General features: G+C 35.4%; 2 protein-coding genes across 2 annotated transcripts in view; both read left to right on the top strand.

Annotated features, from left to right (window-relative positions):
* Positions 1 to 16,249, top strand: part of LOC134843633 (tyrosine--tRNA ligase, cytoplasmic-like) — a 248,665-nt gene that overhangs the window by 94,904 nt on the left and 137,512 nt on the right. The gene's annotated exons all lie outside the window — the stretch shown is intronic.
* Positions 542 to 6,864, top strand: LOC134845207 (uncharacterized). The gene is made up of 4 exons (XM_063862108.1): positions 542 to 803; positions 4,949 to 5,140; positions 5,838 to 6,028; positions 6,531 to 6,864. The coding sequence occupies exons 1-4, from the start codon at positions 617 to 619 to the stop codon at positions 6,792 to 6,794; spliced, it is 834 nt and encodes a 277-aa protein (XP_063718178.1). The 5' UTR covers positions 542 to 616; the 3' UTR covers positions 6,795 to 6,864.

Genomic DNA, 16,249 nt, shown 5'->3' with positions numbered 1-16,249 from the left:
TATATCTCTAAATCTACAATAATTTGAGCAGTTTGGTCTTTTGAGAATTTGAGCAATCAAATTCAATTGAGAGCTGGGATTTAAAAAAATCATTTCTGGTTAAAAAAATCTAATAATGGATCTATGTTTTTAAAGTTGTAAAAATTTTAATCTAGCGAAGTTCCATCAATTCTAACTCCAAAAAAATGTTTTTATGTCAACCCTGCTTCGTTTTGATTTTGACCTCGTTGGATCTCGTCACCTCAGCGAACTCCATCACATGTGATTTTCTTGTCACTTCAAAAATGCTGTACTTTTTTATGGTTTTAGTTGTTGAAAATTGAAATTGAATTTATACTTTCTTTTCCGTTTTCAATTTCGGTTTTCAAAGTCTTCTTTTCGGTTACTTTCTTTTTGGTTTTCAAATATCAAAATTTTAAATTTATTTTCAAACAAGTTTCAGTGCTAACTAAACTCGAAAGCTTTCAGTTGCATTTGCTCTGAATAGCGTTTTCTTACGCACGTTTGGCTAATGTATCAATTGATTTTGAGCTGAGAAAAGTCATTTGTGTCATTTCTGAAAGCTAATGAAGTAATCAAATATTGAATTCAATTTTCACTTCATGTGTGGCACAGTATGGCCGCAGATACAAAGGCGAAACTCTTATTTTGGTTGTTTATTCAGAGTGTCATATTTTCGTGTATTATTTTTGGTCATGGGAACCAGAGTTGGAATGAGTGGGAACAAGAGTCGGCCGCAACTTCCGTCTATGGGGGAGTATGGGTGCTATGTCGCCAGCCCTCGCCTGGTTGTCAATATTTGGGTAAGTAGAAGCGGACTAAGGTTTGACTTGGGTGAAGGCTACAAATACTTGAGAGGGTTCGGGGATCTAAATATTTAATAGAACAAGGTTTTGGTCTATAATATCAATTAGCTGAAAAGGCACCGTATTGAATGAAATCTTCTATAAAACATTCAAACCGGCTTCGACGTATCTTGTTTCGTTTTTCATAATCTGGAAACCTAAATAGAATCTATTAAATGCTATCTCTTATTTCTATTTAGGAGGAATGAAAGCCTTGTTTCTTGCTGAATTACATTCTTACTCAATTTTTCACATGCAAACTAAGTATATTCCGATCATCAGCTTGACTATCAACCGGGACAAACTTTGCCAACAAATTTTCTGCTTTCTAAAGTATCCTAAAAATAAATTACAGTAAATTTTCCCGCGTCCATGAGGAAAGAAGTTTAGAATTGGGATTTGTTTTTTTTTCACGATAAACTAGGTACCACAAATAAAAATCACAAAATATGCTTCCCTGTAGAAAAAGCCGGAAAAGGGTGTTTGCTGCGACCTTTGAAACGGGGCAAGAACTTTATACTGAAACAGGGCAGGAATTTTGTACAGTATGATTTAGTTGGGCGGATCTAGGGTTTTCACGAGGGGCCGGATTTTCAAAAAATCTTTTTTTGGGTCGAACTTTAGGTGATTTTCCGAGCTCTCCAAAAGCAATAAGAAGATCCTATTTTGCCAAAATTTCTGCACCGCATAGAAAGTTTTGAAAAAACAAGTCAAAATTAGCGTTTTTAGGCACTTCTTGGAAAATGTTTTGGAAAATCCGCGCCTATTCAGATATAATTTTTTTCTACTTTTTCGTTTTCCAAGGTACCACAAATAATCATCCAAAAGGGTCGAGTTTTAGTAATATATTAAATTAAGGCCCTTGCAGCCGCGATTCGAACTCTTTCAAACAACTTCCAAAAAATCTCCATGGAGTACAGAAAAACTGGTCTAATTTTGAGTAAATAGAGTGTACAAGAAGGCTTACAATATGCAAGTAAGATGTAAAAGTTTAATTTCACTGCAGGAATAATAACTTTTGAATCTCAATAAAGCGCCTTCTTGAAAACAAACAATCTTAGAAAAAAAACATATCTGCTAAAAATTTAAAAAACTATATAACAATTTTTGTCTCGTATCTTTTTGTTTGCTTTTTGATAATTTTGCGATAAAAGCCGTATCAATTATGCATTTTCTACTCTTATTATTGTATATAATAAATGTGTAGGATTTTTTCAGATGCGGAATGAACAAAAAACATTGAAAGTTGCTTTAAAAAATTTATTTTCATTTGCAGTCGGAACTTTCTGGGCTACTTGCAAATCAACCAGCTAACTCTATTTTTTCTTCTTTTGTTTTCCAATTGAAGTCATTTACCACATCAGACCTCCTCGCTCAAAACTGACCATAAACTTTTGCTTAAACTCCCTAGTCGATCCAGGAGGATTATCTTGCAAGATTCTTGCAAATGAGGGTTATCTTGCAAGATCTTGCAAGATGGAGTTTGATTTTCATGATCTTGCAAGAGCAAGGTTATCTTGCAAGATCTTGCAAGAATGTGTTTATCTTGCAAGATCTTGCAAACGTGAGGTTATCTTGCAGGATAACCAACTAGGAAAATTTCACAAAACCTTATTCAGAGCGCCCGAAAAACTATGGAGATTCAATTTGATTACGGTCACAAAGAGTTTTGAGTTTAAGCTAGGTGAAAAAAAATTTGGTTAAACTAAGTTTCAAAATGTTCAAATGTTTTTCGATTTTTGATTTTTCGCAAATAAATAGTTTCAGATTGTCGGTATAATTTATTCGTTTCAATTTAAATTTTTCAAAAACGTATACTTATGACTTCATTGGAATTTTTCATCTAGTTTTTGCAACTCAAGATATTTTGTATATGTGTTCACATCAATCCGATTAAATGTTCAATTTTTTATGAGGTTATATACTTCTTATTAATGTTGATTTGTTTAGGTATTTACATTTTTCTACTTGCTACTGGTAAAGTTTCTACTGATAAAAAAAATTACTTGTCTTCTTGTGTAAATTTATTTTTCACGAAAAAGTCGTGTCTTCTAAGATCTTGCTAGAATTAGGGTTATCTTTAAAGGAGGTTGTCTTGCAAGATCTTGCAAGAATCTTGCATGATCTGTTAAAGAGATGAGTCTTCTTTAAAATAATCTTGCAAGATAACCTCGCTTGATCAACTGAGGTAGTGAAAAATTGATTTTATTACGGAAAAACTAGTTTTGGATGATTCATTTAGCTCTTTTTTAGCATTTAAAAATTTTTCACTAATTTTTAATTTTTCGAATAGAACCGTTGTCTGTGATGACTAATTCAAAAAGTTGTACACGTCCGTACAAATTTCTCATCACACCATGCTCAAAAAACGTCACTACTTTGAAGGAAAAACATATTTTTTGCATTTTTCAATGATTATGTTTAGAATAACCTGTGCTCCTTGAACAAAAATATAAGTTAGTTTTAATATATGTTAGTTTTAATATAAGTTTTCTAATCAAAGAGTTGATTAACTTATAATAAACACGCAGAAACAGCCTGAAAACTTGACTAAAATTATTGATCAGAATTTGCTCAAGAATGATCCGACTGCACTTTATCTATTATTGTACCATTATATTTGGAGCCATTTTGGAGCTGAATTAAATTGCCGCATAGGAACACAACGGCGGTTCTCAATTGGAAACTCAAAACAAGCAAATAACACTCATCATAAAGATGAACAAAATTGCTCGTAGTAGGCTAAAGTTTCGAATATTCGAACTGGATTTTAAGGTCCAGGGAACACTGTTTGGTTTAAAAAGTTGATGAAACTTAGAAAAAAAAACATTTTTCGAAATTTCTTTGAGAGTTTTTTAAATTATCACTCACGCTATGTAAAGTATGACGTGATATGTTTTGCATGTTGCAAAGCATAAAATAGAGTCAATAGAACAGCATGCATCAATTCATTTTGGAACGAATTCTGAGACGGGTTAAATATCCGCCCACGGGATAATAGCAATTAATCCGTTAATTATCTCTTATTGGCTAAGTTGTCAATCTTCAAACCTCAATCTTTAAATCTCCCTTCAGGTTGTAGAGCTAAATCGACAATTTTTAAATTGAAACCTCCATATTTTTACGTAGATGAGTCACAAGAACTTCTAAATATGAGCAAAGGACAACAATAGCTTTCGAATGATATTCGGTCAAAATTAGTTAAAAAGTCAAAGTTTGTCTAGAGAAAAACACTAACCCCGAGCACAATTATTCCATTACTTTTTCGAAAGTCGGAACAAGAAGAAAAATGAAAATTTTTGGGCTGCCAAATTTCAATGGATTAAGTTTTGAGCTGGATTAAATCACCCCGAACACCAGAAATTAGATCGCGCATAAATCACAGGCATAAAAACTTTTTAAATTTTAGCTCAGGATGTCAATATAAAAAATTACGCTCAAAACTGGTTAGTGAAAAACCCAAATTGGTCAAAAAAAAACAACCGGAAAACAACCTTAATTGGTCCGTCACTTTCTCCTAAAATTATCATCACTCGATTTGAATTGACTGACTCTTAACTCTTATAAATTTCTCATTTCCAAACAAGTACCCGGGTTGAACTCCATAGAACAAAAGAACAAAAATGCTAATCATACCATTCTAATTATCTGGTAGAAGATAAGTCCCATAAAATGATGATGACTACCCGGGTTGACCAAAAATATTAGTCAGACAGTTTTCATATATAGAAAAATGGTAATCATAGACCTTTCATGCAATTTTCTGTACTTATGGAATTGCTTGAAAAGTGTATGATTAGCATTTTTCCATATATGAAAGTTGTATGATTAGCATTTTTGGTCACTCCGGGTAATCATCATCATTTTATGAGATTTATCTTTTACCAGATAAGTAGTTCTTTACTCTTGTAGATCAAATTAAAAAATACACCTCCCTCAGGCCGCAAACCGACTGAACACTTTTTGATAAAAGTGTTAAATTATACAAAGTTTCTTTCGAGGAAGTGGAAAAAACTGAAGCGTCTCGACAGAATAAAGGCATGTCAGGCTTGACATCTGATTTGCAGCCTTAATCAAAACTCTATTCTGATATTTTCTATTAGAGAGCTCTCACATGCCCGAGGGGAGTGGAGATTGGGCTAAAGTGTGTGCCTCCAGGGCATTCCTCCTCCTCTCCAATGTAGTGGGTGTGATTGAGATGTTGTTCATCTTGCTCAGTGTTTATGAAGTTGTGAACAAGTTCGGACCCACTTGTTCTCTCTACTCTGGTCACGTGACACTGATGGTCATCCAAGGTATTCGAACTTCTACTTTCATTTTTGTGAACAATAAGCCAAGAAAACAAGTTAAAGTTTTTGTCTATATCAAAGGACAATTCGAAGTAAAAATTGGTCTCTTTCATTCTGTTTTAATATAAAAAATTGGAGCCTAAATAGAGATTCAAAAAGTTTCTTTTTGAAATACTTTTTTTTTGAAAATTTGAGCAACCGGTCATTGCATGTTTGAAAAACTCCCCATTTGCAAAAATTTTCATTTTGAAAAATATATTTTTTAATGTATGTGTTTTTAAATCATACCAAAACAATGTCACCATTCGCTTGTTTCGAGTCAGACAAATAAATCTCAATTGTAAAAACCAACCTGTTCTGGAAGTCCAAATCAAATACTTTTCAGGAGGCGCCTAGCTCTTGTGCCAATATGTAGTAATTCGTAGGTGGGGGCCTGGTCATGAAAAACACAAAATTTTTGTTCAAATTTTTCGAAAAGTGCTCCCGTAAATGGAATTTGCAAAAACCTTTTCTCAAAACTTAGATATGTTTTCCTAACTATCCACCAAATTCTGAAATATAAAATGACCCTTTTGAGGAAATCAAGATATGCCATAATCTATTGGGAATAATAATTTCCATAATGGTTGTGATATTGAAATTTTTCGGCTACGTAAGATTAAGCAAAGTGAGCTGAATCGAGTCGGTTGTCGGTGTGTTTCAGGTGTGTTTGCATTTTTGGCGGCAACCCTGATGACAGATGCGTTCCACGTCAACGGGGACAGTCAAGGGGGGTTTAAAATGGGCTACTGTCTCCTGCTGCTCTGGTTGGGGGCCGCCTCCCTCCTCCCCCTCCTCGTTGCCGCAGGGGGACAATTTATGTGGACTTGTAATGCCACTAAGCTCTTCAAACGGGCAAGGCTCACAAATAAACACTTATGCTGTTTTTCCTTTAAAAAAACTTGACTTTAAAACCTATTTTTTTGGATTGGTCTAATTAGTATGCGTCGAATTTCATTATAATCGAACAAAACAAATAAGAACAAAGTACAGAAATTAAGTTTTCAAATTAGCGGGTTACAGAAAAAATCACCCTTTGAAACGAGCGGGAATTTAATTTATTTGTCCTTTTCCAACTTCAAACGCGACTATTGCGTCTTGTAGTTCACGATTGTTTAACAAGTGCTGTATTTCTTATGCTTCGAAGATTTTGTTTGGACAAAAAGCAACGGATGCATACTATGCGTAAAAAACGGCGCAAAATGCTCAGAAGGTTTTGTTGTTTTTTAGCAAGATGCATAATTTGATATTTGTTTCTAAAAATTTTGAATTGTTATTCGTTGAAAATTACACCACACAATTGAAATTTTTTTCTTCCGCTTTTTGAAAAAAAATTAACATGAAAAAATTTCTTAAGGTACGGCGGGTGAATGTTGCAGCCTCCCACAACTCGGAACACAGTGGGGATTGGAACGACCCAGTTGTAACCTGGCGCATCAACAACACCTATGAGAAGAGAACGGACTACAATCTGAAGGCGAATAATTCCAGGAAGGAGCTCTGGATCCCCCCTCCCGAGACTGTGGTGAAGGAGAGAATGAAGAACCAGCTGAAGATACACCAGCCGGACATTAAGCCCAGGAGCTCCTTCAGCCTCAGCCCTGAACAGATCGACAAATAGAATCAGAAAGGAGTCACAGTAGTGAACCCCCAATTGAATTGAACTTAAAATGATAATAATGCGATTCCATATGTACGGAAAATTGCATGAAAGGTCTATGATTAGTATTTTTTCATGTATGGAAATTGTATGACTAGCATTTTTCCATAAACCAAAAACATTGCTTTGTTACATTTTAATTTCTCAAATTTTTTTTGGTTGTGTTCGTGACCGAACACAACTGAAATGCACCTTGGTTACTCAAACGCAGTAACCAAAGGGTTGGCCGCCTTGCATTCAAAATGCATTGGAAACAGCCTGAAACGTTTGAATTCTGTCTCACACACATAATATAACGAAAGTAACGAACATTTAAATTTTCGCAAAATTTTTCAAAGATGATTATTTCTAAAATTTGAATTTTTAAATTACCAGACATCGATCAAGGCATACAAAAAAACATGTCATACAAAAGAAAGAGAGGTTTTAAGCGTTTTTGAAAAAAGTTATGAAGAGAAAAGGAAAAAATCCAACATTAGTATATCCAGGACTACGTTATACACACAAAAAATTAATTTTTGCATACAAAATTTTTTTTTTCAAAAAATGTTTGTTTGAGAACGAAAACCAATTTGCGATTGAAAGAAACACAAAAAATTTTTCGAGGACAATTTCAAAAATACTTTTTTGTCGTCGCCATCAAAAAAATGCTAGTCATACATTTTCCATATATGGAAATTGTATGATTAGCATTTTTTTTTTGACAAAAAGTTTTTCTTTTTTATTTAGTACGATACACCGAATTTTATGTCAAAACAAGAGAAAAGTTTTTCGAAAATTCGACGACACCATTTTAGCAAAATGTATGAAATTTGTGTGACTAGTATTTTTTCATAGACTTAGTTTATGGAATTGTATGATTAGCATTTTTGGTCTATGGAGGTCAACCCGGGCCGCTTATAAACTATAATTAGTACGCCTGCTGGTTTGCATGATACCGATATCTGTATAGATTATGTCCAATTGAAATAAATCAATATCCGGAGAAATAACCAACTGGATCAATGTTGTACTCGTTTTACTTTAAATACTTTTTTTTTCGAAGAGAGTAAAGGAATATATGAAATATGCTTGATATGGCTTTTTCATTCATACCAGTTTCGGAAATCAAAACTGTGATTACTTGCAAGAAAACTCTGGAGGTTTCAAGAAAACCCTTTTTGCTATTCTCTTGAACTGCTTGCTCCGAATTTCGAAGAAAACGGCGGAATATTTGTCCCAGTATTGTTTTTTTTTCTTCAGACCAAATCCATATTTTAACTCCACATTTTTGACGGAAAATTTTAACCATCTGATAAGTACTGCTGTTTTGAGCTCAAATTAAAAAAGACATTCCAAATAGTCAATTTTTGCAAATTTATGGGGGTTTCAATTTTGCTAAAATAGTATAATGAACGTGCGAGGTATAAAGCACTATTCACGCGTGAGCGGAATTTTAATCTGTCTTAGAAAGCGTTTCAAATTCAACCGAAGCACCGCTCTCGGTCTACTTAATTTGTTTTGTGCAAAATAAATCTCTTTGTACTTGTGGAGTGTCTATAACTCATGATCACATTGACGCATCATTTTGCAGTACTGCTATACAAGCATTAAGTGTCACGGCTGGTAGGACGTACTAATCAAAATCGATGTAGCTTTTGGACGAGCATTGCACATTTGTAGGCATTGTTTCCTTAACAATCAGACATTATAAATTCAATTCAGCTCTTAACTCCTTTGATCATCGTTCCGTAGTTGTCTAAATAGGAACCAGAAAAGGAAATCTTTACATGGCACAGTCAATCGATTCGATCTTACGAGTATTGGAATTCATATGGAATCAATCAACAAATGATATCCCTTACATTTGTGAAAAACGGGTAGAAAAATTCCCTCTCCCAGTTATAGCAAAAATTTCCGTAGAAGTAGATGATATCATCAACCCAACAGAACGCAAAGCAAAACAAGCCCCTAATCCTGAACAGCCGGCTGAGAATGAAGATGCTAACGGGGGCAGACAAAAAGACATCAACAAGTTCAATGGACAAAAAATTGGAGACTATGACAAAACGCGCATATCTCAGCTTTACCAAGCGTTAGGCAGAGAGGCTCAAAAAATTTTGCCCACAAACAACCAGAAAAAAAATCCTTGATAAAAAACTTCGCAGAATTTTATCAGTTGCTCAAAACAAATTTTGTATTGGAAACAAATCTTACATACGAGCCTTTTCAAACTTTTATTCGACGTCAAAAAGATAATGAAAAATTTACATGACCGAACTGGCAAAAATTTGTAGTTTGGGAACATTAGAGGCAGAATTGGTGAGGTACACCTTTATAACAAACATGAGAAAAGTGGAGATACAGAAGAAACTCTGTGTCGAATGATAAAATTCCAAAAACGAGCTAGCTTATGTACTCTTCCAAGAAAAAGGAACAGAAACAGAAACACGAATGACAAAAACGAACCGAGCCTAAACATATCAGAAACCCAGAAGTGTCAAAACTGTGGGCAACCAACCGAAAAAGGATATCTCTTGGTATGTCCAGCCAGAGAAAAATCATGATATAATTGTGGACGAAAAGGTAATCTCGCAAAACACTGCAGGAGTGGAGGAAGACCATAAGTCCACACTAGGGTCGTCGACGAAGCAAATATAGAGGACGAAGAAGCAAGCCATCACCAGAACACTGATATGGATCCAGAATTTGGCGTTAACCTAGATGTTTTTTTTCAAATATTGGCAATCGACGAAAAAACTAAAATTAACAATATAAGAGAAACTTAGGTTAACGACATGAAAATGATAGAAAGAGTAATAGTAAAAACTCAGTCAAATGGATGGATAGCAAAAGACCAGAAGCTATTCATTACCGAGGGAGCCGAGTGAAACCTATTGGGAAATGAGATCCTTCAAAAATTGGGCATCAAATTGTCACAACTTCTCGCCCTTTTAGCTATACAAAATAGTCAAATCTGCCAAAACCAATTATACAGCACTGCAGTTCAGTATAAAAACCAATTTAAATCTGACAAATTTACCAACTCAATCGTTGAAAACGCCAACTTGTGAGTTTGGAAAACTTACGCCTGAACATTTTCCAAATTTTTCTACAAGAATAGTTAGTTCCAACAATTTTTAAGGAAATATTTTTTTAGGGAACCTTTGAAACCCATTCAGTTAAAGGGAAAACGAATTCCAATACATCTTCTTTTAAAATAAAAAAAGGTGTTGACCAACTCCTAAAAGACGGACACGTAGAAAAACTATCTAATTGCTCGTAGGCTTTTTTATCAGCCCTATCATAGTAACAGCTAAAGGAGACGGCTCAATTAAGACAGTCCTCAACTCGAAAATTTTAAGTAGGAAAATCTTCGAAAACCGTTATCAAACGCCTTTTTTTCGAGTTAATAGATAATGTGGTAACCCCAATTGTCGGAAAAACTGCAAACTCGGTATGGTTCTCATCAATAGATTTTAAGTATGCTTATGAGCAGATCCCACTGTCTTCTAAAGCAAGTAATCGATACAAGTTTAACATTGCAGGTGGAGACATTACAAGCTCATACCGTTTTAAAACAAATTTTACGGACTGGGTGATATACCCTAGGATTTTCAACGTAATATTGATATGCTAGGGTTGAAATAACAAATAGCTATTGCTGTTTTAATGATATTTTAATAGCTAGTTTTGGAAGAGCCTGTGACTATAGTAAGACAGTTTTAATCTTGTTGAAAACTCTAAACGTTGGGAGTTTATTCATTAATTTGGAAAATAACGAGTTCTTAACACACGAAATTGTAAGGTTGGGTTCTATAGAAACAACGTCGAAACGAAACCTCTGACACATATAGCTGACGCAACTAAAAATCTGACGGAACCAAGATGCATAAAAGATATATGATCATCAATGGGACTGATAAATCAGTTCAGCAAATTCATCCCTACCTCGGCGACACTATCATTGCCGTTCGGAAATTCAATGCAGGAAATAAAACATTTCCGTTGGACGAAACAACATTACGAAGCCTTCGAAAAAAAACTGAAATTTCCAAATCAGTAATGAACCATCACTTCGAGGCATTAAAAGAAACTGGTATTTGGTTCTTCAATCTAACAAAACATTAATGGAGTTTAGATAACTATAGCGTTCGCCTCACGTTTCTGAAACGTAGCTGAGAATAAAAACAGCCCAAATAAACTAGAACTGATAGGATTAGTCTGGTCATTGAAAATTAAAAACTCTATTTGTTAGGGTCACAATTTAAATTCCTAACCGCCCCTAGAGCACAGATTGGGGAATTAGGAGAGGACCGATACGCTGAAACAGCCCAACCAAGGTTAACTCGGAAGGCCGATAAACTACTCTCATACAATTTTTGAGTCGAGCGTATGCCAGATAAAGACATAGGGTTTGTTGACTATCTTCTACGCCACCTTACAAGCGAATAAACATCAATTTTTTAGAACGACGAAAAATTCGTTTTAGCATCGGTGGATAAAATAAGGATGTCATTAGGCTTTGATAAGGCAATGAAAAAAAACTCAATTAAATAGTTACAAAGGACAGCTCATTTCAGACAGCTTTCAAAGTGTGAAAGGATGCTTGCTGCAACGTGATTGATCAAAACTATGAGAACAAAATCGAGAAAGAAATTGAAATAGAACAATTAACTCAATAGGCTGCAGAACAGCTTCAAACTGTTCACGACTCAACATATTTCTACGTGTGTCCATTTTCTCACAACCGAGCAGAATTTGTGTTCTCCAGAGTGCCAAAAACTCGACTTCACATTAAACTCTAAACTGTTAAAATCGTCGAACAATCAGAATTTATCTCAAATGAAAACGCCGGAAGTTCAAACTGTACAGAACCCCTGCTGTAACTACCCCTATTACCTGATCTTTTGCAAAGAAACTCGAACAACAATATAAACAAAATTTATTTCTCTTTAAATGGCCCGAAATATTTGATGCAAGATCTATGGCCCGATTAACCGATAAAGACATTATCTTGAAAAAGATCAAGAAGGCGATTTTTGAAAATCGTAAACAAAATATTGCTCAGTTGGGAAACTATTATGAACATTCGATAGCAATTTACACATCTACACAGGCTGCTTACACTTTGAAGGAAGCCTAGTTACCCTAGCTTGCTTACGAACAACAATGCAGTCTAGACTACAAGAAGCCCCTCTTGGTCAGTTAACCATGAAGAACTTAGCGCTCCAATACGTGTGGTGGCCAAAGATTTAAAGGGGAATGCAGGTCCACGCGGAAAAAAGCTTCGAATGTGTCATAGCTGAAAAGAACCTTAAACTTTTAAAACCTACATTGCAAATCGGACAACTTCCTCCTGTAGTAGAGTCAAACGAAGAAATGGATTTAGATTATGCCAGCTCTTTTCCTATTGTGTGGACGAAAAAATATGGCATCGGTTGCTTTTCTAATTTTGCGTCGGCACAAATCATTTCAAGCACTTTAGCAAAAAGCATTAAAAAATTTCGTTGCTCTGCATGGCGTCCCATGAAATAATCGAGCGGATCAACGATCCGAACTCATAGCTAAGGCAATGAAAGAGTTCTGTCAGAAACATAAAATTAACATAATCTCAAGTCCAGTAGGGGACCACAGAGCCAGAGGTTGTTAGGTTTACCGACTCATTAAGTTATCAAAGAAAAACTGTTAGTGATTGCTCAAGAAAAACCGAAACCATCGCTAGAAATTGCAATGCTAAAAAAACTGAAATGTGGTGGAACTCTTAAACAGCAATTAATAAACTGCACACGATTCGAAGCCCATTTTGGCAGGACTGCAAGTATTATCTGGCATAATCTATTAATACTTCCGTCAAAAAAACTTAAGCTGGGATTGAATAATGCTTTGCTTAGATAAAGGAAGGAGAATGCTGTGTCGAGACAGGAGCGATGATTGGGACGCACCTGACCATATCGATGAAGCCGACTTGGACGGTTTCAATACATAAGTGGATGAATTCTCAAATGAGTCTTGTAAAAGCGGCTCTAGGACTTACAAGAACTATAAAAACAAGGCCGGGTAAGATATCGACAATCCGTAAGAACGAAAAAAAGAACCATTCTGCAAAAAACTTACGGTAGAAGTTCTTAGAGAATCTGATCATACGGTAACGCTTAAAATCATAAATTTGATTTAGTAACAAAGACAGGCAAAACCTACACACCTAGAAAAACGGTGAGCCGACAAAGAAAGGCTAGTTAATGAAGGTTCATGCAAATAAGGGCACGTGAACGACATCAAGAAAAGCTGCATATTGAAACTCTAGGCCACGCAAAGTCGTCCGAAACAGGCAGGCAAATTACGAGGAATTGGATATTGCTAGCCAAAATGCGGCAACGTACAGCTGGAGGGAGACACTTCTTTGATAAGAATAGGAGGCACAGAAGCTCCTATTAGAAAAAAGGAAGCTGCCCACCCAGAAGCAAATAATCAAACTACTTCTCAGAATTCATTGCCGACTATCGTATACCTATGTAACACGCTTCCTATTCGGGGAAGAAACTTGTCATCAATCAGCAGAAACATCATCAACCAGCAGAAACATCTCAGAAACTTCCTGCACCAAAATTTGTGGGCTCTCACGATAAACCCTCAAGGACAGCCAAGACTAAGGCCTCGTTGCCGATGCATTCGCCCCCGCCGGCTAAACATGCTGGGAATATCCGGCACAACACGAGACTTTTGAGATCCCGACAACCGCTGGGATAAACGTATTTGTACAAATTTAGAGAAAAGAGATTCGGACGACCGCCCACCTAGAACTGATCAATCAGAAGCGGTCACAATCAAAAAGCCATCTTGGAGTCCCGGTATAGTAGGCTTTGCATCTCCTTCAGAACCACATTCAATGAACGACCCCGCAACTTGTCAAGACCATCCCAGGAGAACGACATTTAGCACGTATGTCGCTAGGGTTTCTTTCAACCCTACCGACGCTCCATCTCAACACTCCGAAGTAAATTTGTCTCCGATTGAACAGTGGATCCACCTCGACTCGATCGCCCACACTATAGACGTTTTAGGCCAAACAATACCCCTGAACGAGTTGAGGGTGTGGTCAACCCAAAAGGCCAAGGGGACCTAACTTGCGGAGTACCCCAAGATTTAGAAATCTGCTCAACTGAAGACTTTTAATCTAAGACTTTTAGTTAAATTTCGTTTTGTTTCACTCTTTTAATCCATTTCAGTTATCGTGAAGCTACTTCATTTCTCTTCATTTATTGTGACGTTTTTTAACTCATCTGGTTCTTTTACCTACATTAAGTATAACAACCTGTATTTTAAGGGATCTACTATTATGTACTATTTTAATTCTGTTAACATTTAGTTAACATCTGTTTTAGTACTTTTTAGTCGCTTTATCATTAGCAATTTGCTTGTTACAGCTGCACAGTTGTTAGTGCTAGTATCAATTCAGCCCCCTCTATCACCATCTATGGTACTAAACCTTTTTTCTTTTGATCTATTTTACTAAAACTTCTTTTGATGTATTTTATCTAACCTTCTCATGTCTGCTTAAAAGTTTGTTTTGTGCAAACTGAACCTTTTTGTACTTTACTTGGTTTAAGAGGGATTGTTTTCAAAAAAAAACAACAACATTTTTCCTTTTTTTTGAAAGTTTCATTAATTTTTGTAAACCGAACACAACTCCATAGACGTTAAAGGGTAGACAAAAAATTCAAGGTATCGGAAAAGTCAGATGTCGCGACGAGCAGTCATGTTGATCCAAATTTTGAAGAAATTTACGGTAAATTTGTGCTCGGATGGTTTTTTTCTCCAGACAAATTTCGAATTTTTAACTAGCCATTTTTGATGGCATTTTTTCAAATCATACAGAATATTGTTTTCCTGAACTCAAAATTAAAAACTTGTCTCCTTTTTGATCATCATTTATAAGGTTATGAGTGTCAAAGATTGCCATTTTGGCTAAACTTAGATATTAAACGCGCGATTTGTTTCAAGTCTTAACGCGTAAGCAGATAGCCAATCCGTCTTAGAACGCGTTTCAATTAGAATTGACGCACGCTACTTCGTCTTTTTTATCACCTTACTCTATGTAAAATATCACTTTGTCGTGTATATGACGTATAAAGGATGGTATAAGGAAAAGGAAATCACGATTATTAGAAAAATAGATTTGGAGCCTGAGGGAATTTGTTGTTGTACGAAATTGATTGTTTTCTGTATTCTTCCACTTGTTCTGAGTTTTCCTTGATCCAAATTTCAGATCAAAAACTTGGCTTGAGTTGAAATTTTAGGTTATTTAAAGTTGATTAGAAACTTTTAGGTACAAAAGGTGAGAAACGAAACGTATCTTATTCAACGGACAAACCAAAAAACATAACGACTTACAGTGAACTGATTTTTTTCCGAAACTTTTCAGAATCATGCTGGGAAAAATTCTAATTGGTTGAATCAAAAGGTGTTGACAAATATCCTACAAGTTACTTATCAATTCTAAAACAAGCATTGTCAGAAACACAAGCATTGAAAAATATTTTTTGTAACTTATATACACTAAATTCTTGATTAGATTTTAGGCCTGATGCTATAGATGATGATGAAATAATTTATTGTTCTATTACTGATTTTGAGGACATTTTTCATGCCGCTTGATAAATGCATCGAGGGCGTTTTCTTTTTTTTCCAGTGGTCCCAAATTGAACTGATTACTTTACATTTGGATAACATTTTCAAGTCTCTTCAATTTCAAGAAACAGACACTTGATCAAATAAAAAAATAGTAGTTCAACTTGGCCAAATTCGTCGGATGTGTATGCTTGTTTTTCCGGGTAATATCGGAACCCCAATTTTTTTCATCGTGTTTACAAAATAATGCTTAAAAGGTTTATGCAAAATTGTTTATGCAATTGTTGTTGTTATTTTGATAGCAAAAAACTCTTTTTGTTTTTAACTTTATTTCAAGAAATATTTGTGTACGTAATATGTTTGTAAAAAATGACTCCAATCAGGAACGGATACAGGATTATTTTGAGAGCGGAGTGCGGATTTTCAAAAAAAAATCTTTATTTTGGTCAACCTTCAAATTTTTTTTGCTCGTCACTTTGATTTTCCGAGCTCTCCCAAATCATTGAAAAGATCTTGTTTCTACTAAAGTTTCTACTAAAAACTTGCTTTGAAAAAACGTTTTAGGCACTTTTTGACAGTTTTGATGGGAACAAAAATGTTTTTCAATGCGAACTCTAAAACCCCTCAAAAATATTACATTTGGCGCCAAAAGCATCTTTTTAGATTTTTTTGTCAATCAGCCAACAATGTATCGAGGGGGTCCCCTTGGTTCAGCAGAGGGTCGAATCTCTGAGAGGAGTGGCATCCGCCCAAATCCCCCGCGCCCTACATCCGCCACCGTTTTCAATTGTTGAATTTATTGCGAA

Source organism: Symsagittifera roscoffensis, chromosome 4 (genome assembly GCF_963678635.1).
Source record: "Symsagittifera roscoffensis chromosome 4, txSymRosc1.1, whole genome shotgun sequence".
In the NCBI taxonomy this organism is placed as follows: Eukaryota; Metazoa; Xenacoelomorpha; order Acoela; family Convolutidae; genus Symsagittifera; species Symsagittifera roscoffensis.
The sequence above is the reverse complement of the archived record's forward strand: the minus strand, read 5'-3'. Positions and strand labels throughout refer to the sequence as shown.

Excerpts from the sequence above, each read along its gene's own strand:
- LOC134845207 (XM_063862108.1), top strand. The coding sequence starts at position 617 with ATGGCCGCAGATACAAAGGCGAAACTCTTATTTTGGTTGTTTATTCAG. Across the intron at positions 804-4,948 it reads GCCTGGTTGTCAATATTTGG|AGAGCTCTCACATGCCCGAG; the intron begins GTAAGTAGAAGC and ends ATTTTCTATTAG. Across the intron at positions 5,141-5,837 it reads GACACTGATGGTCATCCAAG|GTGTGTTTGCATTTTTGGCG; the intron begins GTATTCGAACTT and ends GGTGTGTTTCAG.